Here is a 23413-nt window from a genome sequence, read left to right as displayed (position 1 = left end):
TTCAAATTCTGAGCTCAGATCCCCAGAACATTAGCTGAGTTCTGGATTAATAGATGATAATACCACTAGGCTATCGCCTCCCAATATCTTTTAAATCCAATTGCACTTCAGCTGAAATCAATCTCTTCCTCCATTCATCTTGCAGGGTGCTACCTTTTTGATTCTTAGTATTTCTATCCATTTAAGTATAATCAAGATTGGAAGCAATATCTTTATGGCTTTAAGAAATTAAACGATGTAAAGACGGAAAATTGGACATGTGATGGAAGAGCAGCTGTGATCTCACTGAATAGTCAAATGAACTGGAGGGTCCTCGTAGCAGCCACTGTATCGTCCATTTTACTGTATTCTGAATGGTCTGCTGTGGCATGAACCTTGGTCATTTGGTTAGGGCTCTTGGAATTAAGTTAAAAGTTTGGGTTACAAACTGAACTTCAGGAACAAGGATTAAACAAGTTATGACATCATTTGTCTGCTTTCCAACTGTCTTCAGTTTCATTGCTTTATAATGTGAATTGGAGTGAGTTATTTATATACCAAATCAGTTTTAAATATTGTTGTCATGACTTTAGATAATGAGAGATTTGGAGCAACTTGTGTTCTTGATTAGGTGGTAGGCATTGCGTTTCAGATGAGGCAAAACTCAGGCACTGGGTACATGATTATTGCAAGCAGATGGAGAGGGGAAACAGGACTTCAGTGGGGCTGAGCCTTAGCTTTGAAATGAGGAGAGACTGGAGGGTGGCTAATGTTGTTTTGTTGTTAAAGAAATGTAACAAATATGAACCAGGGAACTACAGGCCAGTGAGCCTGACATCAGTGGTAGGTAAGTTATTGGAGAGGATACTGCGGGAGAGGATAAACCAGCATTTGGATAGCCAACATGGATTTGTGCATGTCTGACAAATCTTTTGAAGAGGTAGTCAAAAGGATAGATAGGATAGGGCAGCAGATGTTGTCTGTATGGACTTTAGTAAGGCCTTTGACAAGGTCCCACACAGCAGCTAGTCATGAAAATTAGGTCGCATGGGATCCAGCGAGAGCTAGCTAATTAGATTCAAAATTGGTTCGATGGTAGGAAGCAGAGGGTTGATGGTTGTTCCTTGGACAGGAGGCCTCTAACTTGTGGTGTGCCACAGGGGTCGGTGCTGGGGCTGTTGTTCTCTGTTATTGACCTAAATGATCTGGATTTGAATGTACAAGGCATGATTAGTAAGTTTGTGGATGATACAAAATCAGGAAGTATCGTTGATTGTGAGAAAGGTTATCAAAATTACGGAGGGATCTTGATCAGATGGGGAAGTGGGCTGAGGATTGGCAAATGCAATTCAATCCTGATAAGTGTAAGGTGTTGCACATTAGAAAGTCAAATCAAAGTAGGCCGTATACAGCAAATGGTAAGGTCCTCAGGAGTGTTGTGGAACAGAGGGACCTAAGAGTACAAGTGTATAGTTTATTGAAAGTGGCGTCACAGGTAGCCAGGGTGGTGAAGAAGGCATTGAGCATACTGGCCTTCCTCGGTCAAGATGTTGAGTATGGGAGTTGGGATGTTATGTTACAGTCGTATAAGGTGTTGGTGAGGCTGTACTTGGAATATTGTGTACAGTTTTGATCATCCTGTTATAGGAAAGACATAGTTAAACTGGAAAAAGTGTGCAAAAAGATTTAGGAGGACATTGCCAGGAGTAGTAGGCTTGAGTTGTGGGGCGAGGTTGGCCAGGATAGGAGTTTATTCGTTGGAAAGTAGGAGAATGCGGATTGTCCTTATTGAGGTGTATAAAATCATGAAGGGCATAGATAGTATGAATACATGTAGTCTTTTTTTTCCAGGAATGGGGAATTGAAAACTAGGGGACGTAGATTTATGGTGAGAAGGGCAAGATTTAAGGAGGACCTGAGGGGCAACTTTAAGCAGAGAGTGGTGCGTATATGGAATGTGCTGCTAGACAAAATGGTTGAGGCAGGTACAATAACAACATTTTAAAAAATTTCAATAGGTACATGGATGGGAAGGGTTCAGAGGGATAAGGACCAAATGCAGACATTTGGAACTAGCTGAGTGGTTAACATGGACCAATTTGGGCCATAGGCCTATTTCCATGCTGTATTGTTCTGACTGTAAATGGCAGAATAGTAGTAATGTCACTGGACCTGCAATTCAGAGCCTTAGAGTTTGGTTTCAAATCTTACCATGATGCCATCCAGAATTGAAAGGAAACTGAGCTTCGTTTACATCATTAATTAGCCTGTCATAAATTGTCAGAACCCTTCTGGATTGTAATGCCCTTTAGGGAGGGAAATCAGTTGTCCTTGCCCAGCCTGACCTGCATATTACTACAGACCCACAGCAGTTTGGTTGCCTAGGAAGCGAAGCAGCCCAAGGGCACTGTTGGAGTGATTTCCTGTATCCAATTGATAGCCCAAATTTAGTTCCGATTTGTTTGTTTCTTCAAGGGCTATGAGACATCCCGTACAAGAGACAAAATGAAATGGGATCCAAATTTGAGTTGTAACCTTCTGTGCTAGTTAACTTCAGCAGTATCTTTCATTCTAAAATTGGATCTGGTGATCTTTAGCTGATTAGTCTGAAATATGTGGCTGTAAATTTGGCGATTTGGATTGAGTGTGAATCAGGGCTTAATGCTGGATTAAGATCCTGATGTCAAATTGGATAGTAGGTGGGCACAGTTTCTTACTGTCTAGAGGAAGGCAGTGACAAAGTGGTAATGTTGCTGGATTTATAATCTAGAATCATATTTAGAGGACATGAGTTTGAATGAGTTTTGAATAAGTGTTCAAATTTCTCAAAACTCAAAATTTGAATTCAATAAAACAAAACTGAAATTAAAAGCATAATAGTGACCATGTTACCACTGTCAGTCTGGTTCAGTAATGCCCCTTTATGGGAGGAGATCTGCCATCCTTCCTTAGTTTGGCCTATATGTGTCTCCAAATCCTCAGAAATTTGAGTCTTAACTTCCTTCTGAAATGACATGGCAAGCCACTCGTCTCAAGGACAACTTTGGATGACAATTTCAGTTCTTGCTAGCAACACCCACATACAATTACAAAACTTAAAACTCCAACTAGTTCTTCCAAAATATTTGAGCACTGTTGCAGATGTACCTAATGAGAAGAACATGGTAGCCTTTCGGGAATTGTTTCCCTGTGCAAGACATGGCAGTATCTGTGGAAATTTTGGATAATTTGTAATGGGCAGCAAATGTTGATTTTAACAGTGTTCCTATCCCATCGATAAAAGAGTTACACAATCCCACTTTAAAAATCTATGTTCATCCAGCTCGACACCATGTTATCTCAGATTCTCCAGCATCGGCAGTTCCTACTATCTCTTAAACATCTATTTGTTGTTTTGTTATCGTAAATATTTTTATCTGTTTGATCAAGTGCTTTATAAGAATGTGTTTGTGACACTCAGTTCAGATGCCGTCACCTCTGGGAAATGTGTTTGCATTTCATTGGAAACTAGTGATATGGTGATTCTTAAGCTTTTGGGGCTTTCCTATTAGTGTTTTAAGCAATATCTTTTTCTGTCGTCAATCTGGAAAGAAACTGATCCCTTATGATATTGCAACATGAGTATAATATAAAGACAGCATTGTTTTATTTTAATTGTTGTGATGTAAAATGGGAAAATGACTGTTTTTACATCCAAGGTCTGGATAAAGAATTGCTACACTTGTGAAAACAAGATACTGGAACTCATTAAGAGTTGTGTTTACACTGCTTTACGAGCAGTTGGGGAGAAGAGATAAGAATGCATGACATTAGGGTGTACATCGAGTGAGATTTAGTGGGCAGCGAGCTACTGATTTGTTTATTTGATTTGCGATCAGCTATGAACGCCAAAGATCATTGGCAATCAGCAACTCTGGTTCCTGGGCAGCTGAACAGTCAGTACACGGGAGGTGGTAATGTCAAAAACCGTAGGTTAATATCCTGGCAGATGATGAAATTTGGATTCAATAAAAAAAACTAACCAATGGCAGCCACGGCCATTTGTATAAATCCATCTGGTTTACTGCTGTCCTTTTAGGGAAAGAAATTTGCCAAACTTATCCAGTCTGGCCTACATGTGACACCAGACCCATATCAATATTGCTGACTGTTAATTGCCCTCTGGGCAATCAGGGATAAGCCCTAAGTGCTGAACCATATCCCATGAATGAATCTTTTAAAAAAACATTAGACCTATGCCCTCATGTTCTTGTTCCTTTAACGAGCAGGAGCAATTTCTCCTCCCCTACTCGTCACTGGGGTTTGAGACAGGTTAGTTTAAACTTTTTGAAAGTCGACTCAAATGTCTGTGAGCAGTTTAAAGCTGGTAGTTGGTTATTCTTCAAGCACAATGTGGGCTGAATATGTATGTACTCTGTTCTGAAACCGTACTACAATTATTTTAGTATCAAGTGAAGTCTCTTATTAATCAGTGCCAGTAATACTTATCATAATTTCAAAAATTTTTTGAAGGCATGGCAATCTTACCTGGTTGCTGTAGGTGGAGTTGCATGCGGAGATAACTGGGTGGACATTTCGCTCTCCCATTGTTTGTACAAATAGGCTTGACTTATTTTAACTAGCAGGAATACCAGTATTTGTTGAATAGCTTGTACTTGAGTACGGACTTGGAAAATGGAATATTTAATTTTGTATATGAAATATTCCAGAAGGCAGCAAAATGGTACTCTATACCTAGAACCACTGAATATGTCTGGTGTGAATACTGTTTCTTGAATGAAGGCATCCTCATAGCTGACGAACAAGGAAACTAAATTGAACTTTTTATTTCCTCTTGATGCTCTTCAGCAAACCTATAAAGTAAATTGGGATTAGTGTCAAGACCTGTGTAGTGCTTTCTAGTTCTTGAATTGTCCAAAGCTGGTAGCGGTGGCAATCATCTGCTACCAAGTATCATTATCACCTCTGAGATTCCATGTCCCTTCTCACAGGGTCTGTAGGTTGTTGCATAGCTAATGAGCCCAGTCCTAAAGTCACAAGTCTCACCACACATTTGGCAGCTGTTTCTGGGACCAATAAGTAGAACTGACAAATGGTTGCTGGACTCAAAACCTTAACTATGTTTCTCTCTCCACTGAAGCTGCCAGACCTGCTGAGTTTCTTCAGCAATTCCAGTTTTTGCTCCAGATCTCCAGCATCCATAGTTTATCATTTGATTCTACATTTGCCCCCTCTGTTGCTCATCCACAAGGCTAAGATAGACTTTTAATTAGTATGGGATTCAAGGGTTACAGGAAAAGAGCAGGAAAGTGGAGTTGATGCTTAGCCATGGTCTTATCGATTGTCACAGCAGACTCCATGGGCCTGTTGGCCTGCCTCAGCCTTGTCTTGTGGTTTAAACCTTTTTTAGATATCTGCATTCTTACATTTTTGGTCTCTTGTGCATCTGAGTTTAATTGCTGCACCTTTAGCAGTTATGCATTCATGCTCTGGAATTCCCTCTTAACCTCTCTGCCTCTTTAATTTTTAAGATGTTCCTTAAAACCTGCCTTTTTGATCAAGATTTTGGTCACTTGTTGAACCTGATATCTCATCCTGTACCTTGGTGTTAAATTTTTTTGATCAATATACTATTTTCTTGGAACTTATGTTAAATGTACTAAAAATGAATACAAATGTGGAAATTACTGGGAAAACTCAGCAGGCCTGGCAGCATCTGTGGAGAAAACAGAGTTAAAGTTTCTGATTTCCAGCACCTGCAGTTTTTTTATTAAAAAGAATAAAAATACACTGTTATTAAGAAATAATTATGGATGGGAACACTAGAGTGCACTTTGGCAGGTGCAAGTGTAGCCTTGGTTAATACATTTTCACTATTGCATTAGGTATGTTTGCTGAGATCTGTGGAACTTGTACCCTTAACCCTCTGGACGGTGCACTTGCCTTCAAATTAAGCAATTACATCTGGCTCCAAATATGCAGTGATGCTGCCTGCCCGAGTCATGAGAAAGCCATGAGAAGTGAAGCTTCTCTTGGCATCTAGCGCTGTAAAGTGTTGCGATTTTAATATTACTAAAAGCGTGCAAACTGTTGAAAGGCATTTTCTACTTTTGCAAATGGTGAATAACTTGTCCATAACTTTTGTTGCAGTCTGACTTGCTGCGTCCAGGCCAGTCTTTCATTATCCAAGAGCTCATCCAGTCAGAGCCGCCAAAATAGCTGGGCCAGGCAAGAAGCGACGAAATCCTGAGCCAGACCCCATTAGTGACACAAGCAGAGCTCCCGTGTTGGCCAAGAAACTGAAAATGGCCAGCACGGCTGAGAACAGGAAGAAACTGGGTTGGAATCAGGAGGAAACCACAAACAAGAAAAAACTGAAGGACAAAGTCAACCAAGAGAACAAGGAGGGGAAGACCACTGTCGGTAGTGAGCCTAAGAAAGGTAAATCAGATAGTGATGGTCCAGTCTGAATCAAGAAAGTGGTTTCCCCATTGCATGTCATCTTGAGACTATGATAAGAGACATACAAACAAGGAACAGAAGTGGGTCATTCAACACCTCATATCTACTCTGCCATTCAGTAAGATCATGGCTAATCTGATTGTAACCCCAAATCTGCATCCCTACCCAGCCCTGACAACGTTTTCACACCCTGAAGAGGTGAAGAAAGTATCCACCACTGCTGTGAAACTATTCAAGGATACCGCTGCCTTTTCATTCATAGTTTCATAGAGCCCCTACACTGTGGAAACAGCCCCTTCGGCCCAAGCAGAGCATCCCGCCCAGACCCCGTCCCCCTGTAACCAATCTAATCTACACATCCCTGAACACCATGGGCAATTTAGTATGGGCAGTCCACCTAGCCTGCACATCTTTGGACTGTGGAAGGAAACCGGAGCACCCGGAGGAAATCTACAGAGACACGGGGAGAATGTGCACACTCCACGCATACAGTTGCCTGAGGGTGGAATCGAACCTGGGTCCCTGGCACTGTGAGGCAGCAGTGCTAACCATGGAGCCCCTGTGCCACCTCCTGAAAAACACTCAAACCACCAGAAAAATTTGGTTTTTCCTCTGTTTTAAATGGGTGATTCCTGTTTTAAAAAAAAAATCAGGTGTCCTCTGTTCTAGGTTTCCCCCCAATGGGGGCATCCTTTTCACATCTACCCTGTCAAGAATCCACAGGATCTTTTATTTCAATCAAGTCCCCTCTTATTGTTCTAAACTCAGAGGATACAAGTAATGTTTTTTCTGTTGCATGGGTACTGCGAGGTTCCATTATCATTCTCAGACCTCTAAGGCCCGTGCAGTGGGAAGAAGTATTATAGGCAATGTTGGATGCAAACCCAGCCTATTCAACCTTTTCACATAAGATGCTACCCTCAACTGCCATTCCAGATACTAGCCTAATAAGCCATCTCTGAACTGCTTTCTAAATATTTGCGATCGTTCCATAAATGAGGTGACCAAAACTCTATACAGTACTCCAGATGCAGTCTCACCAATACCCTTTTTAACTCGTAACTTTCCATGCAATAAATGTTAACATTTCGTGTAGCTTTCCTAACAATGAAATGGCAGAAAAGCTAAATTGCATCTATTTTCACTGAGGAAGTTACCAGAAGTCTTTCGGAACTAGGGATCTGGATGGCTTGGGAGAATGAGTCATGAACAAGCTGGCTGAAGAGAGTTGTTGCGTTGGTGATTCTCCCAAAATTTTACTGATTCTGGAATGAGAGGTAGCACATGTCACCACACTATTTAAGAAGGGGGTGAGAGAGAAAATAGGAGGTATAGACCTGCTAGCCTTCACAAATAGTGTGGAAAATGCTAGAATCTATTAAAAAAAGGTAAATAGACACCTGTTTGGTAAGTATCTGATTGGGTGCAGTCAACATGGAGTGGGGAATGAGAATTTGTGATTAACAAACTTGGAGTTTTTTGAAGATGTTGCTCACAAAATTATAAGAGATGGCCAATGAATGCCATGTACTTAGATCTTCAGAAGGCTTTTGCTAAAGTCCCTTGTAGGGGGCAGATTATAAAAACTAAAGCACAAGAGATAGCATAGATTAATGAATGGGTAACAGACAGAAAACAGAGGGAAGTAATAAGTGTGTCATTTTTGCACATGGAAGGCTGTCACTAATGTCCCACGAGTTTCATTACTTGCTAGTACTAACTGTTCACAATCTGTATCAATGATTTGGAGGTGGGAGTGAAGTGTTGTGTTTCCAAATTTGCAGATAATAAAGTTAAATGGAAATGTGTGTCCTTCAGGAGAACTTGGACGAGTTTGTTAAATGGGCATGAACCTGGCATACAACATAGTGTAGAAAAATGTCATTATAGCCTTTGGTAAGAGAAACTGATCTGCTGAATATTTCTTAAATGGAAATAGGTTAGAAAGTATAGAGTATGAAGGCCCTAAGTGTTTTTATTGATAAGTGACTAAAGGCTACGATGTAGGTGCAGCAGACTGTTAGGAAGGCTAATAGAATGTTAACATTTTAATCCAGGGTTATGGATCAAATACTGGGTATAAGGAATTTAGAGTAGGCTAGTTGACTTGGCCATTGACTAGTGCAGGAATGGAGGAGCAGAGCTGTCTGCTGTGCTGTAAATGTTCTGTGATTCTAAGTTGCATTTGTGTAGCCCCTGTGCCTGAGTGAAAGGACTAAAGGGGTTTTAGATTAGATTAGGTTCCCTACAGTGTGGAAGCAGGCCCTTCGGCCCAACAAGTCCACACCGCCCCTTGAAGCATCCCACCCAGACCCATCCCCCTATAACCCACACACCCCTGAACACTATGGGCAATTTAGCATGGCCAATCCACCTAGCCTGCACATCTTTGGACTGTGGGAGGAAACTGGAGCACCTGGAGGAAGTCCACGCAGACACGGGGAGAATGTGCAAACACCATACAGACAGTTGCCCAAGGCTGGAATTGAACCCGAGTCCTTGGTGCTGTGAGGCTGCAGTGCCGCCCTAATGCTGGAGCATTATCAAACAAAGTTTGACTGAAAGCTGAACAGAATATTGGGACTGGAGATCAAAAGCATGACTGAAGATTCGTTTTAACCAGACTATTAAAGAAAGTAAGAGAAGGAGCTTGAAGGGGAATTTTCAACATTTGGAGTCTAGAATGCTGAAAGCGTCTTTGCTAATGGCAAACACTTGAAAATTGGGGAACTGTCTAGAAGTCAGGACAGGTGGAGCATAGATCCAGTAGGGTTCAAAGAACAGTACAGCGCAGGGTTCTTGGGCCTAGAGTAGATATGCAGACATCTCAAGTGGCTGTGAAAGGGTTTGAAAACAGATGAGAATTGTAGTACTGGCATTGCTAAACTGGCAGCCATGCAGGCCTGCAATGGTACGTGATTGTGGGTCATCTGGGCTTGCTGTTGCCTCAGATAAATCCAGCAATCTCTTTATATCTGCATTTTTACTTTATTAGTTTGTCCTCTATGACTTTGAACTAACTAAATTTTACGATGCATAAGAAAGTTGATGTGAGAATCATGGAACGTAGAAAAGTACAGCACAGTACAGGCCCTTTGGCCCACGATGTTGTGCCGTGGCATAATCCTAATCCAAAAATAAAATAACCTAACCTACATTCCCCTTAATTCACTGCTGTCCATGTGCATGTCCAGCAGTCGCTTAAATGTCACTAATGATTCCGCTTCCATGACTACCACTGGCAAATATTCCATGCGCTCACAACTCTCTCTGGGTGAAGAACCTCCCTCTGACGTCTCCTCTATACCTTCCTCCTAACACCTTAAAACTATGACCCCTCGTAACAGTCAAACCTGCCCTGGGGAAAAGTCTCTGGCTTGTAGCAGTTTCTCTTGTGGAGGGTGGGAAGTTATTAATTTTGGATCGACGAATAAAAAATATTATCCGCTTCTGAGAAGTTGTAAGGTGTGATATTAATGCAAGCTTTGTCTTAGTTCTCAGAATTGTGGAAGTGAATAGCAACGTGAGGTTGACTGAATTACATTGTGTTTTGGGTAGATACAAACTGTTTGACCCAGCCAGAGGCTTGCTTACTTCAGCTTCAGAGGTATTAGAAATACTACAGAGGGTGAAGATAGATAAGTCCCCTGGGCCGGATGGGATTTGTCCTAGGATCCTCTGGGAAGCCAGGGAGGAGATTGTCGAGCCTTTGGCATTGATCTTTAACTTGTCATTGTCTACAGAAATAGTGCCAGACGACTGGAGGATAGCAAACGTGGTTCCCCTGTTCAAGAAGGGGAGTAGAGACAACCCTGGTAATTATAGACCAGTGAGTCTTACCTCAGTTGTTGGTAAAGTGTTGGAAAAGGTTATAAGAGATAGGATTTATAATCATCTAGAAAAGAATAATTTGATTAGGGATAGTCAGCACGGTTTTGTGAAGGGAAGGTCATGCCTTATTGAGTTCTTTGAGAAGGTGACCAAACAGGTAGATGAGAGTAAACCGGTTGATGTGGTGTACATGGATTTCAGCAAGGCATTCGATAAGGTTCCCCACAGTAGGCTATTGTACAAAATTCGGAGGAATGGAATTGTGGGAGATATAGCAGTTTGGATCGGAAATTGGCTTGCTGAAAGAAGACAGAGGGTGGTGGTTGATGGGAAATGTTCATCCTGGAGACCAGTTACTAGTGGTGTACTGCAAGGGTCGGTGTTGGGTCCTCTGCTGTTTGTCATTTTTATAAATGACCTGGATGAGGGCGTAGAAGGATGGGTTAGTAAATTTGCATGCGACACTAAGGTCAGTGGAGTTGTGGATAGTGACGAAGGATGCTGTAGGTTGCAGAGAGACATAGATAAGCTGCAGAGCTGGGCTGAGAGGTGGCAAATGGAGTTTAATGCGGACAAGTGTGCGGTGATGCACTTTGGTAGGAGTACCCGGAAGGCAAAGTACTGGGCTAATGGTGAGATTCTTAGCAGTGTAGATGAGCAGAAAGAACTCGGTGTCCATGTACACAGATCCTTGAAAGTTTCCACCCAGGTTGACAGGGCTGTTAAGAAGGTATACAGTGTTTTAGCTTTTATTAATAGAGGGATCGAGTTCCGGAACCACGAGGTTATGCTGCAGCTGTACAAAACCCTGGTGCGGCCGCACTTGGAGTATTGCGTACGGTTCTGGTCACCGCATTTTAAGAAGGATGTGGAAGCTTTGGAAAGGGTGCAACGGAGATTTTACTAGGATGTTGCCTGGTATGGTGGGAAGGTCTTACGAGGAAAGGCTGTGGGACTTGAGGCTGTTTTCATTAGAGAGAAGAAGGTTGAGAGGTGACTTAATTGAAACATATAAAATAATCAGAGGGTTAGATAGGGTGGATAGGGAGAGCCTTTTTCCTAGGATGGTGACGGCGGGCACGAGGGGGCATAGCTTTAAATTGAGGGGTGAAAGATATAGGACAGATGTCAGAGGTAGTTTCTTTACTCAGAGAGCAGTAAGTGACTGGAACGCTTTGCCTGCAACGGTAGTAGATTCGCCAACTTTAGGTACATTTAAGTCGTCATTGGATAAGCATATGGACGTACATGGAATAGTGTAGGTTAGATGGGCTTGAGATTGGTATGACAGGTCGGCACAACATCGAGGGCTGAAGGGCCTATACTGTGCTGTCATGTTCCATGTTCTAGCTTCCTCCTGTCTTTTCTCAACTAAACCCGAGATCATATCATTTACTCCCATCTCCCTCAAATAGATATTTAGCTCCCCTTATATGCCTCTGTACTGCTGAAATAAAATCAAAATGCTGGAGAAACTTAGCAGATCTGGCAGCAGCTATGGAGAGGGAACCAAATTTAAGGTCCGAATCTGATAGGACCCTTCTTTCAAACTATGGAGAGAAGTGTATATTTTCTTTTCTGAATCCCCTATTAGATTCCTTAGTGACTGACTCACATTAGTGGGCTTTTGTTGAACTTTTCGCCACAGGACGAAATTATCTCTCTGTCCGTTCAGTCAAAACCTTTCATTGATTTAAAGACCTCTTCAGTCACACCTGTTAATTCTTTCCTGATTTGTGGACCCTGATTGTCTGGTGTCACCGTTGTAAATCATGTCAGCTGTCTCCTGTGCCTCTGTTCTTTTCATAATACGGCTGCCAGAATTGTATAAAATACTCCAATTGCAGCCTAACCAATGTTTTAATATACCTTCCCCAATTTGCCATTCTTACCCTACTCAAAATATAGCCTTGGTTTAGACTTTTGTGACAATATTGACCAGTTTCATGATGGTTAGTTATTGTGTGATTGTACTCAGGGGTCCCTTTGTTTCTGTTCCCCATCTACGCTCTCACGTTTTCTAATAAGTGACCTTGCTTATTGTGTTGTTGTCATAAATATTCTGGAGCCATTTTGATCACAGCTTATGCTACCTTCCCATGATTCTTGCTGTACCCTCACAGGGTTGGGGAGATGGGCAAGACAGAGAGCAACTGACAGTATTCTCTGATAATAAAATGTGAGGCTGGATGAACACAGCAGGCCAAGCAGCATCTCAGGAGCACAAAAGCTGACGTTTCGGGCTTAGACACCACTTCAGAGAGGGGGATGGGGAGAGGGAACTGGAAATAAATAGGGAGAGAGGGGGAGGCGGACCGAAGATGGAGAGAAAAGAAGATAGGTGGAGAGAGTATAGGTGGGGAGGTAGGGAGGGGATAGGTCAGTCCAGGGAAGATGGACAGGTCAAGGAGGTGGGATGAGGTTAGTAGGGAGATGGGGGTGCGGCTTGGGGTGGGAGGAAGGGATGGGTGAGAGGAAGAACCGGTTAGGGAGGCAGAGACAGGTTGGACTGGTTTTGGGATGCAGTGGGTGGGGGGGGGGAAGAGCTGGGCTGGTTGTGTGGTGCAGTGGGGAGAGGAGACGAACTGGGCTGGTTTAGGGATGCGGTTGGGGAAGGGGAGATTTTGAAACTGGTGAAGTCCACATTGATACTATTGAGCTGCAGGGTTCCCAGGCGGAATATGAGTTGCTGTTCCTGCAACCTTCGGGTGGCATCATTGTGGCACTGCAGGAGGCCCATGATGGACATGTCATCTAAAGAATGGGAGGGGGAGTGGAAATGGTTTGCGACTGGGAGGTGCAGTTGTTTGTTGCGAACTGAGCGGAAGTGTTCTGCAAAGCGGTCTCCAAGCCTCCGCTTGGTTTCCCCAATGTAGAGGAAGCCACACCGGGTACAGTGGATGCAGTATACCACATTGGCAGATGTGCAGGTAAAACCTCTGCTTAATATGGAATGTCATCTTGGGGCCTGGGATAGGGGTGAGGGAGGAGGTGTGGGGGCAAGTGTAGCATTTCCTGCGGTTGCAGGGGAAGGTGCCGGGTGTGGTGGGGTTGGAGGGCAGTGTGGAGCGAACAAAGGAGTCGCGGAGAGAGCGGTCTCTCCGGAAAGCAGACAGGGGTGGGGATGGAAAAATATCTTGGGTGGTGGGGTCGGATTGTAAATGGCGGAAGTGTCGGAGGATGATGCGTTGTATCCGGAGGTTGGTGGGGTGGTGTGTGAGAACGAGGGGGATCCTCTTTGTGCGGTTGTGGCGGGGGCGGGGTGTGAGGGATGTGTTGCGGGAAATACGGGAGACGCGGTCAAGGGCGCTCTCAATCACTGTGGGGGGGGAAGTTGCGGTCCTTGAAGAACTTGGACATCTGGGATGCGCGGGAGTGGAACACTTCACCAACACCTTCCACCCCAACCTTCAGTTCACCTGGGCCATCTCCAGCACATCCCTCACCTTCCTGGACCTCTCAGTCTCCATCTCAGGCAACCAGCTTGTAACTGATGTCCATTTCAAGCCCACCGATTCCCACAGCTACCTAGAATACACCTCCTCCCACCCACCCTACTGTAAAAATTCCATCCCCTATTCCCAATTCCTCCGCCTCCACCGCATCTGCTCCCACGATAAGACATTCCACTCCCGCACATCCCAGATGTCCAAGTTCTTCAAGGACCGCAACTTTCCCCCCACAGTGATCGAGAACGCCCTTGACCGCGTCTCCCGTATTTCCCGCAACACATTCCTCACACCCCGCCCCCGCCACAACTGCCCAAAGAGGATCCCCCTCGTTCTCACACACCACCCTACTAAACTCTGGATACAACGCATCATCCTCCGACACTTCCGCCATTTACAATCCGACCCCACCACCCAAGACATTTTTCCATCCCCACCCCTGTCTGCTTTCCGGAGAGAGCAATCTCCCCGTGACTCCCTTGTTCGATCCACACTGCCCTCCAACGCCACCACACCCGGCACCTTCCCCTGCAACCGCAGGAAATGCTACACTTGCCCCCACACCTCCTCCCTCACCCCTATCCCAGGCCCCAAGGCGACATTCCACATTAAGCAGAGGTTCACCTGCACATCTGCCAATGTGGTATACTGCATCCACTGTACCCGGTGTGGCTTCCTCTACATTGGGGAAACCAAGCAGAGGCTTGGAGACCGCTTTGCAGAACACCTCCGCTCAGTTCGCAACAAACAACTGCACCTCCCAGTCGCAAACCATTTCCACTCCCCCTCCCATTCTTTAGATGACATGTCCATCATGGGCCTCCTGCAGTGCCACAATGATGTCACCCGAAGGTTGCAGGAACAGCAACTCATATTCCGCCTGGGAACCCTGCAGCCTAACGGTATCAATGTGGACTTCACCAGTTTCAAAATCTCCCCTTCCCGAACCGCATCCCTAAACCAGCCCAGTTCGTCTCCTTCCCCCCCACTGCATCACACAACCAGCCCAGCTCTTCAACAACGCCCACCCCCCCCACCCCCCCCCCCCCACCCCCACCCACTGCATCCCAAAACCAGTCCAACCTGTCTCTGCCTCCCTAACCGGTTCTTCCTCTCACCCATCCCTTCCTCCCACCCCAAGCCGCACCTCCATCTCCTACCTACTAACCTCATCCCACCTCCTTGACCTGTCCATCTTCCCTGGACTGACCTATCCCCTCCCTACCTCCCCACCTATACTCTCCTCTCCACCTATCTTCTTTTCTCTCCATCTTCGGTCCGCCTCCCCCTCTCTCCCTTTTTATTCCAGTTCCCTCCCCCCATCCCCCTCTCTGATGAAGGGTCTAAGCCCGAAACGTCAGCTTTTGTGCTCCTGAGATGCTGCTTGACCTGCTGTGTTCATCCAGCCTCACACTTTATTATCTTGGATTCACCAGCATCTGCAGTTCCCATTATCTCTGTCAGTATTCTCTACTGCCTTCCTGCAGCCTGTTGCATAGCTATGTTGGTAAAAGCTGAGGAGCAAGAAGCAGAACATTCCAAAGAGCGGAAATACTAGTTGATGTACTTTATTTAAATTTTATAAGGCACAAAGCAACTGAAGTATTTGGACTGTTGAGTTTGCTTGAGGAGTTGAGTAGACTGTTTGTCATTTTCTTGAACATGATTATTGATGATTCTCAAGAAATGGAATCCTTTTAATTTTCTAAGGTGCCCAGACCGATGTTGTTTGTCCTGTTGCACCTGGTCTGTTGTATGCTAATCAATTCACTGGCCATGAAACACTGAATTTGGCCACAAACAAAAGCTGTGACCAATTTGGAAAATCTAAACTTTTAGAATACTTCATTTAATGTGGGGACACAGAAAAAATTTGCCTTTGAACCTACCTGATATATTGAATCTGTTTCTATATATTGTGATTGTTAGATTTGCCAAGCAATGAGGATGCATTGCAAGGGATAGACAGTAACGGTAAGTCTCAAAGCTTGCCTGTGCTTTAGTTGTTCTATAGCTGAATGCATTTAATAGCAGTGAGTGTGGGACTTCAGGGAGTGCTCCCCATTTTTGGCTTGAATTTTTATTGCTATCTGTAACCCAAATGCATTAAATTGCTTTAAAGCATATTGTGTTTGTATTTAACTGGAACTAATGGAATAGTAAGAAACTTTGACAGACAACTGAACAGAGCAAGTAGTTTGAGGATAGGCAAATTGGTACTGGAGTTTGCTCAAGTATGGTTGGGCAGGGTGAAAAATTAATGTGCAGGAACTTACAACCATTACTAGATAATGCGTTGATAGATTCTATCCTTCTAAGTTGACTTATGTCTGAGGAACTGTTTTTGAGCTCTGTATAACTGTTGTGAAGAAGTGACATTTTTAGGTAAGTTACTTAAGAGTAATTTGCAGTGACATATTAAACTAGTCTACAGCAAGACCATCTGGATTATTTAAATGCCATTCTCTTAAGAAAATAAATATTGGCATAGTGGATCTTTGCCCTTCGAAGCACAAATAGTTAAACATTTCCTTATTCCTTTTGTAAATTGTGCTTCTAGGTGCATCTTTGCTTTTAGTCGAATTTATGTGCTTCGTAATTCCACAGATACAGGAGCAGAATCAAGTCATTTAGCTCATCAAGTCTACGCTGCCTTTCGATCATGGCTAATGTGTTTCTCAACCCCATTCTCCTGCCTTCTCCCTGTAACATCTGATTCCGTTACTAATCAACTTGTCTATCTCAGTCTTAAATGTACTGAATTACTTGGCCTCACTACCTTCTGCGGCAATGAGTTGTACAGATTAACAACCCTTGGCTGAAGAAATTCATCCTCGTAATGACATGTGCTAACTTACAAAACTTTGTGTACTTCATTTAAACTCTTCCCAATACGTATGTATTTCTGTTCCTTGGTCTAAAGTTGATGATGTCTTGGAGCATGCCTCTTTTTGGCTCTGCTGTCTGAGAATGGTAGACAGTGCCAGTTCAGTCGAGTTGAGGCAAAGTTTTTATTTGGGTCAGCAATGTGCCTGTTGATTTTTCTGTAGTGGAGAAACATCCAAGGATTGTATCCTAATCTTGGTGCTCATCAGTGAGTGCTGTATGCCACATCAGTACTATGGGTGGTGTTCGGATTTAGTTGATGCCAAGGCCCTAATCTTGGATGGCCCCAGCACACCTTTGGCGTGGTTTGTTCTGAAAGAAGTGTTTTTTAATTCAGTTGTGGGATGTCAGTATCACTTGCAAAGTCAATATTTATTATACATGCGTAAATGCCCTGATAGCAATTAAGAGTCATTTTCATTGCTGTAGGTCTGGAGTCATGTATAGCCAAGTCAAGTAAGGATGGATGCCCTGTCCTTAGCACATTAGTGAATCAGGTTAGTTTTTTAGGCAGTGCATGGTGGCCATATGTTTGCCATTAGGCCAGGTTTCCATTCAGGAGTTTTAATAAATTCCTCTTTCCCCACCTGTCATAGTGGGATTTGAACACATGACCCCAGAACATTAGCTTGGTGTTCTACGATGCTAATCCAATTGCACTGCCTCTCTGTTTGAAAAACTCATAGTCTCTGTCTGCTTTCATTTATCTTTACCATGATGTGAGGCAGGGTGCTAATACCTCATGGTCCACATTCACTGTGATGTTGACATCATTAGCCACGAGAGGTAAAGATGTTCTGACTTGGGATTCTGCTGATGGCAGAAACAATCTCTTAGCTGTTCTTTTGCCTTTGTAGTGGAGTACACTGTTGAAGCATAGATACTCATGAGGTTAATTGGCCCAGTTTTTGTTGAGTCAGACAGAAAGAACATGTGCAAACTATTCCTATACTTGAGTACATGTGACAATAAAATCTAATTCTGTTTGAGGGACGGTTTCTATTATGAAGAGGAGCATGTTCCTTATTGCAAAAGCTAAACCTTGCTCATTCAGTCCTTCAAATCCTGTCCTGCCAGATGAATGTGAAATGTTTTTTCCTTTCAGTGAGCTCTTGGTGAGCTTTGTCTCTTGTAGCCAAGCTACATCAATGATCAACTCATTGAGTTCCATGTTGATCATGCTGTCTTGTGTGTTCACAAAACCGTGCAACTCTTTGCAATTGGCTTGCATTTTAAAGTGTCCAGTTTATAACCATATAATCGGACAGATATCAAGCTAACTGGTCTATCGTTTCCTGTTTCTGCTTCTCTCTCTTGAATAAAGAGGTTATATTTGCTACTTTCTTGAATCTAATGGGACCTTTACAGAATGTAGGAATATTTTGGAAAATTAAACCACATCTACCTCATTACCACCTCTTTTGAGACCACAAAATGAAGTCCATCGACTCCAAAGGTTTGACAGCCTGCGGCTCCATAAGTTTGCTTGGCTCCACTTCCTCAATGACTGCAATTTCACCAAGTTCTTATTCCATCACCTGAATGCAGGTATTACAAGAATTTTTTAACCTTCTATTTTGAAGTCAAAATGAAACATTTGTTCCTTTCGTATGCACTTTCTTTGTTATCCATTAACTTCTTATTCTCACTAATTGGAGGATCAATTAAATCACATCTAACCAATTATTGACGTTCTTGGAAGGAATAACATGTACTGTGGATACCCAGGAGACTGTTGACTTCCTGTATTTGGTTTTCCAGAAACATTTAATAAGATGCCACATACCTATTTTTAACCAACCTGTTCAGACATGTTAATACAAACCTCTGGAGAGGTGGGATTCAAACTCGGGCCAACTAGCCCAGCGATATGGTCCATTACCATTGTTCCGCAAGAACCCTATAAGATACCACACATTTATGGTGTAAAGTAGGAACTCAAGGTGTAGTGGATGACATGTTAACATGGTTAGAAAGTTAGCCATCAGAAAACAGATAAAGTGTCAATAGGCTTTTTTTAATTAGCAGGATTTGATGAGTGCTGGGATCTGTGCAGGGGCCTCAGCTTTTTACATTTTATGACTTAGATAAAAAGTGGGGGGCAAAGCCATTGTGGCAAAATTTGCAGATGCTACAAAGGCAGGTAGAAAGTTGTAAAGAGGCCATCGGGGGACTGAGGCAGTTTTAATATTACGGTTGCTCTTTTAGGAAGGGAAAATAATTTTATTCTCGGCATTATGCAGCCCTTGGAATGTTGCCTCAAGTTGGTGACAGGAGGATGACTGAATATTTTTTAAGGCCAAAGTAGATTCTTGTTGGGCATGTGAATAAAAGATCTTTAGAAGAAGATAGGAATGTGGAATTTGAAACATACTGATCAACCATGGTCTTTTGAATGGTGGAGTGGGCTCTTACGTTCAGATGGCCTGCTTCTCCTAATCCATATGTTCATATGTTATTGAGCAGCTGCAAGTCGTCCATTGGTCCTGTACACGTGGTCCTGATGTTCCAACATGCTAGTCGAAGAGTTGGCATCTTACTATTGGTTTGTTTGCCTCGTGCAATGGATTCCATCCACTTGTTGAACGGGGATGTCTCGGCTCTTACCAGCCATTGAAATAGAAGGACTGTGGCAGGTCAGTACCTTACGAGTCGGACGTTAAGGGGAAGCACTGTCTTATCGGTGGGAGATGATGGCCTCTTCTGCAGTCTGAGACAACACATTGCATCCATTCTATATGTCAGTCTAGTTTGGGCTTATTCACCTGTTGCCTGCCATACTGCATTAACACTTCGCAGTGAAATTGGAATATGCTCTCCAGAGGACGAGCAAGATTTACGGAGATCCTGGATTAGCTAAATGTCAGGGCCCCATTTCAGCATCATGAGTTGACTACAGAGGAGTGCAGATGTTATAATTGTTGCCAGCTTACTTGCAGGTTGCCACAAAGCTGACATATTTAGATGTCAGTTTGCCATAATTAGCTAAGTTGGCTGAATAACTGGGTTAAGATGCAGAGTGGTGCCAACAGAGCAGGTTCAATTCCCATTCTGCCTCCAAACTCTTGCCCCTTGTCTGAATCTTGCTAATCCTCCACTTAAACACCCCAACAGTCATCTTTCTCTCATGAGAATACAGCCTGTGGTCCTCTGCAATTGTGACTTTCAACTTTTTTGGGCTCCACTCCAGATTTTCTTTCCCTTAGTTTACTCCCAAAGCCTTTAATTCAATTATAATCTCAACTCAACTCCACCCAACCTAAGGTATCTACCAGAAAATGGAGCTATTTACCCATACCTGGGAGTTTGGTTCATAATGTCAAGGTGTATCAACATGCTCCTGGGCCTGCATACTGCATGTTTGGGGACCAAATACTTTCCAGTACCTGTGAAGATTTAGCCTTGATGGGACTGCGAATGACTCAGTTTCCAGGTGTTGTCACAGGTAAGTCCAGCTGAGGATATGCCAATGGAGAGACTGCATGCTGACTTGCACGCTCTGTTCTTTTTTTGGATTTCTGGTAGCCGGTGGTGTAGGCTGGAAATGAGATGCAAGCTAGTACACACAAGTGGAAAGCATGCTAACTCTCTTCAACCGTACGCAAGATGCAAAACATCAACATTTTGGGAACAAATTGGAAAACTACTTGCAACTGAAATGATCACTTCCCATTTCAGACATAATGCACTAATGCTCAAGCAATCAGCCTTTTCTGTCACATTAATAACATTATTAAGCCCTTGTTTACGTTGCAGATATGCAGCAGAATTTATTCCATGCTTGAACTTGAGAGTTCAATTATTGCACATTTGTAGAATTACATGGGTGGCTGCTGATCGTGGGAATGAGCACAATAAGTGAAGCCTGCTCAAATTTAAGAGTTGGAGAAGGACTATGCCAATATGAAGGTATGAAGATAGTGGTAATGGAGTCACTGACCTAATAAGCCCTTGTTTGTTTGTAATATTTCCTTGGTTTATCTTTACCGTCTGAACGTGGAGGTGTCACACTGCTTGCTGGTGTGCTGATGATTTAATCTGCATAGTATTGATTCAGTTGAGTCTCAACCCTGCAGTGATGTGAGGTGTGTAGCAGCCAGTTAAGTTTGGAAGCACTATGCGGTTAATGTTTTTGTAAAGTTGACTATTCTTTGTCCATGGCTGTAGTCCAGATGAACTGTTGGGCAGCTCGCTCAAAGTATTCTTCTCTTTTGCACACATACTAGAATAAAATGTGCTTCTACATAAGAGTACTGAATTTTAGCTTGTTTTGCAACCCAGCATAATAAATAATGGGGTCTCAAGGGTTTGGTATTCTGAAATTTGAATATTTTGAAAGCTTAAAGCAAATGCTGATAACTGAGAGAGACTTTAGATTTCGCTTGAGTCAGGCAGTCCTATGAAGCCCTTAGGACAGAATGAGAAGAGAATGACAGATGCAGTTTTCTGATACAATTTTAACCTCACTGCGAAGCCTCTTCCAGGGATGCCTAACCTGAAGAAGTTACCCTCCTCCCTCCGGACCAACTTCAGGGAATCACTCTCCCACTGCAACTCCCTTGTAATCTCTTCAGCCTTGAAACTGTTCGAAACCTCATCCCACCTCCTTGACCTGTCCGTCTTCCCTGGACTGACCTATCCGCCTCCCACCTATACTCTCCTCTCCACCTATCTTCTTTTCTCTCCATCTTCGGTCCGCCTCCCCCTCTCTCCCTATTTATTCCAGAACCCTCTTCCCATCCCCCTCTCTGATGAAGGGTCTAGGCCTGAAACGTCAGCTTTTGTGCTCCTGAGATGCTGCTTGGCCTGCTGTGTTCATCCAGCTCCACACTTTATTATCTTGGATTCTCCAGCATCTGCAGTTCCCATTATCTCTGACAGATGCAGTGAATCTGATTACCTTTGAGCCAAGAATTACCATTAGTCCAGACAAGAAGTGCTGGGATAAAAATGTTGAAGAGATTACTTAAAGCTGAGAACAGTGAACTTTGTGTGCATGGGAGCTCCAAGAAGAAGCTTCAGCAATTCCAATCTGTTGAAATGTCCACAACTTAATCCTACAGACTCTAGTGTGAATGTTGAGAATGATGTTAAGGGAAATCTACATGCGTTTTATATATTATACAAAAGCTTTTTATTTGTTTTCAACTTGTAGGATCAAACAGCACTGAAAAAGACTCTTTGGTCCAACTTGCCCATACCATCCAAGTTTTCCAAACCAAACTAGTCCCATTTGCCTGTGGTTAGCCCATATCCCTGTACATCTTTCCTATTCATGAACCTCTCCAAGTATCTTTTAAATGTTGTAAGAATACTTGCATCCAACACTTCCTCTGGCTAATAAAATGTGAGGCTGGATGAACACAGCAGGCCCAGCAGCATCTCAGGAGCACAAATGCTGAAGTTTCGGGCCTAGACCCTTCATTGATTCTCCAGCATCTGCAGTTCCCATTATCACTTCCTCTGGCTGTTCATTTCACATACAAATGTCCCTCTGTGTGCAAATGTTGTCCCTTGTGGCCCTTTAAAATTTTTCTCCTGTCATCTTAAAAACATGCCTCCTAGTTTTAAACTCCCCCAGTTTGGGGAAAATGTCCTTTGCTATTCATCTTCTATATGCTGCAAATGATTTTATTAATCTCTATAAGGCCACCCCTCAACCTCCTGTGCTGCAGTGGAAAAAGGTTCCACTCTATCCAGCCTATTTTCATAACTCAAGTCCTCCTTTCTCAGCAAGATCCTAGTAGATCTTTTCTGACCTCTCTCCAATTTAATGATGTGCTTTCCATAGCAGGGCAACCAGAATTGCATACAGTACTCCAAAAGTGGCCTCACCATCGTTAGAGTCACAGAACCTATTTTTTGCACACAGAAGTATGATTTTGATTGATCAAAGAGATGTTAACTAATCTTGTCAAGTGTTGCCAGTATTAGCACCATAACTGCTGTAAGTTGCTTTCATTTGAGTTTGCCAGCGTCATGGAAAGCTATTGCTGTTGTAACTAATCATTAACAAGAAACCCCTCGCTGGAGAAATCAAGCAGACTTCCACCTGAATTGCAAGCCACATTCTGCTGAAGTTTTATACTTCAGAATGTTAATTCATAACATCAACCCCAATTATAACTCCACTTATTAGAACATAGAACATTACAGCACAGTACAGGTCCTTCGGCCCTCGATGTTGTGCCGACCTGTCATACCAATCTGAAGCCCATCTAACCTACGCTATTCCGTGTACGTCCATATGCTTATCCAATGACGACTTAAATGTACCTAAAGTTGGCGAATCTACGACTGTTGCAGGCAAAGCGTTCCATTCCCTTACTACTCTCTGAGTAAAGAAACTACCTCTGACATCTGTCCTATATCTTTCACCCCTCAATTTAAAGCTATGCCCCCTTGTGCTTGCCGTCACCATCCTAGGAAAAAGGCTCTCCCTATCCACCCTATCTAACCCTCTGATTATTTTATATGTTTCAATTAAGTCACCTCTCAACCTACTTCTCTCTAATGAAAACAGCCTCAAGTCCCTCAGCCTTTCCTCGTAAGACCTTCCCTCCATACCAGGCAACATCCTAGTAAATCTCCTCTGCACCCTTTCCAAAGTTTCCACATCCTTCTTATAATGCGGTGACCAGAACTGTACACAATACTCCAAGTGCAGCCGCACCAGAGTTTTGTACAGCTTCACCATAATCTCTTGGTTCCGGAACTCGATCCCTCTATTAATAAAAGCTAAAACACTGTATGCCTTCTTAACAGCCCTGTCAACCTGGGTGGAAACTTTCAAAGATCTGTGTACA

The 23413-nt window shown here is 43.3% G+C and overlaps 1 protein-coding gene across 3 annotated transcripts in view; it reads left to right on the top strand.

The window, feature by feature from the left end:
* usp19 (ubiquitin specific peptidase 19) overlaps nucleotides 1-23413 on the top strand; it is a 133560-nt gene that overhangs the window by 4333 nt on the left and 105814 nt on the right. For all 3 annotated transcript variants that reach the window (XM_059649681.1, XM_059649680.1, XM_059649679.1), the window contains exons 3-4: nucleotides 6130-6420; nucleotides 15651-15695. In XM_059649681.1, coding sequence (XP_059505664.1) covers nucleotides 6285-6420; nucleotides 15651-15695 — 181 coding nt within the window. In that variant the 5' untranslated portion in view covers nucleotides 6130-6284. The remainder of the gene's footprint in view (nucleotides 1-6129; nucleotides 6421-15650; nucleotides 15696-23413) is intronic.

This window comes from Stegostoma tigrinum, chromosome 11 (genome assembly GCF_030684315.1).
Source record: "Stegostoma tigrinum isolate sSteTig4 chromosome 11, sSteTig4.hap1, whole genome shotgun sequence".
In the NCBI taxonomy this organism is placed as follows: domain Eukaryota; kingdom Metazoa; phylum Chordata; class Chondrichthyes; order Orectolobiformes; family Stegostomatidae; genus Stegostoma; species Stegostoma tigrinum.
This window is presented reverse-complemented; position numbering and strand designations above follow the sequence as displayed.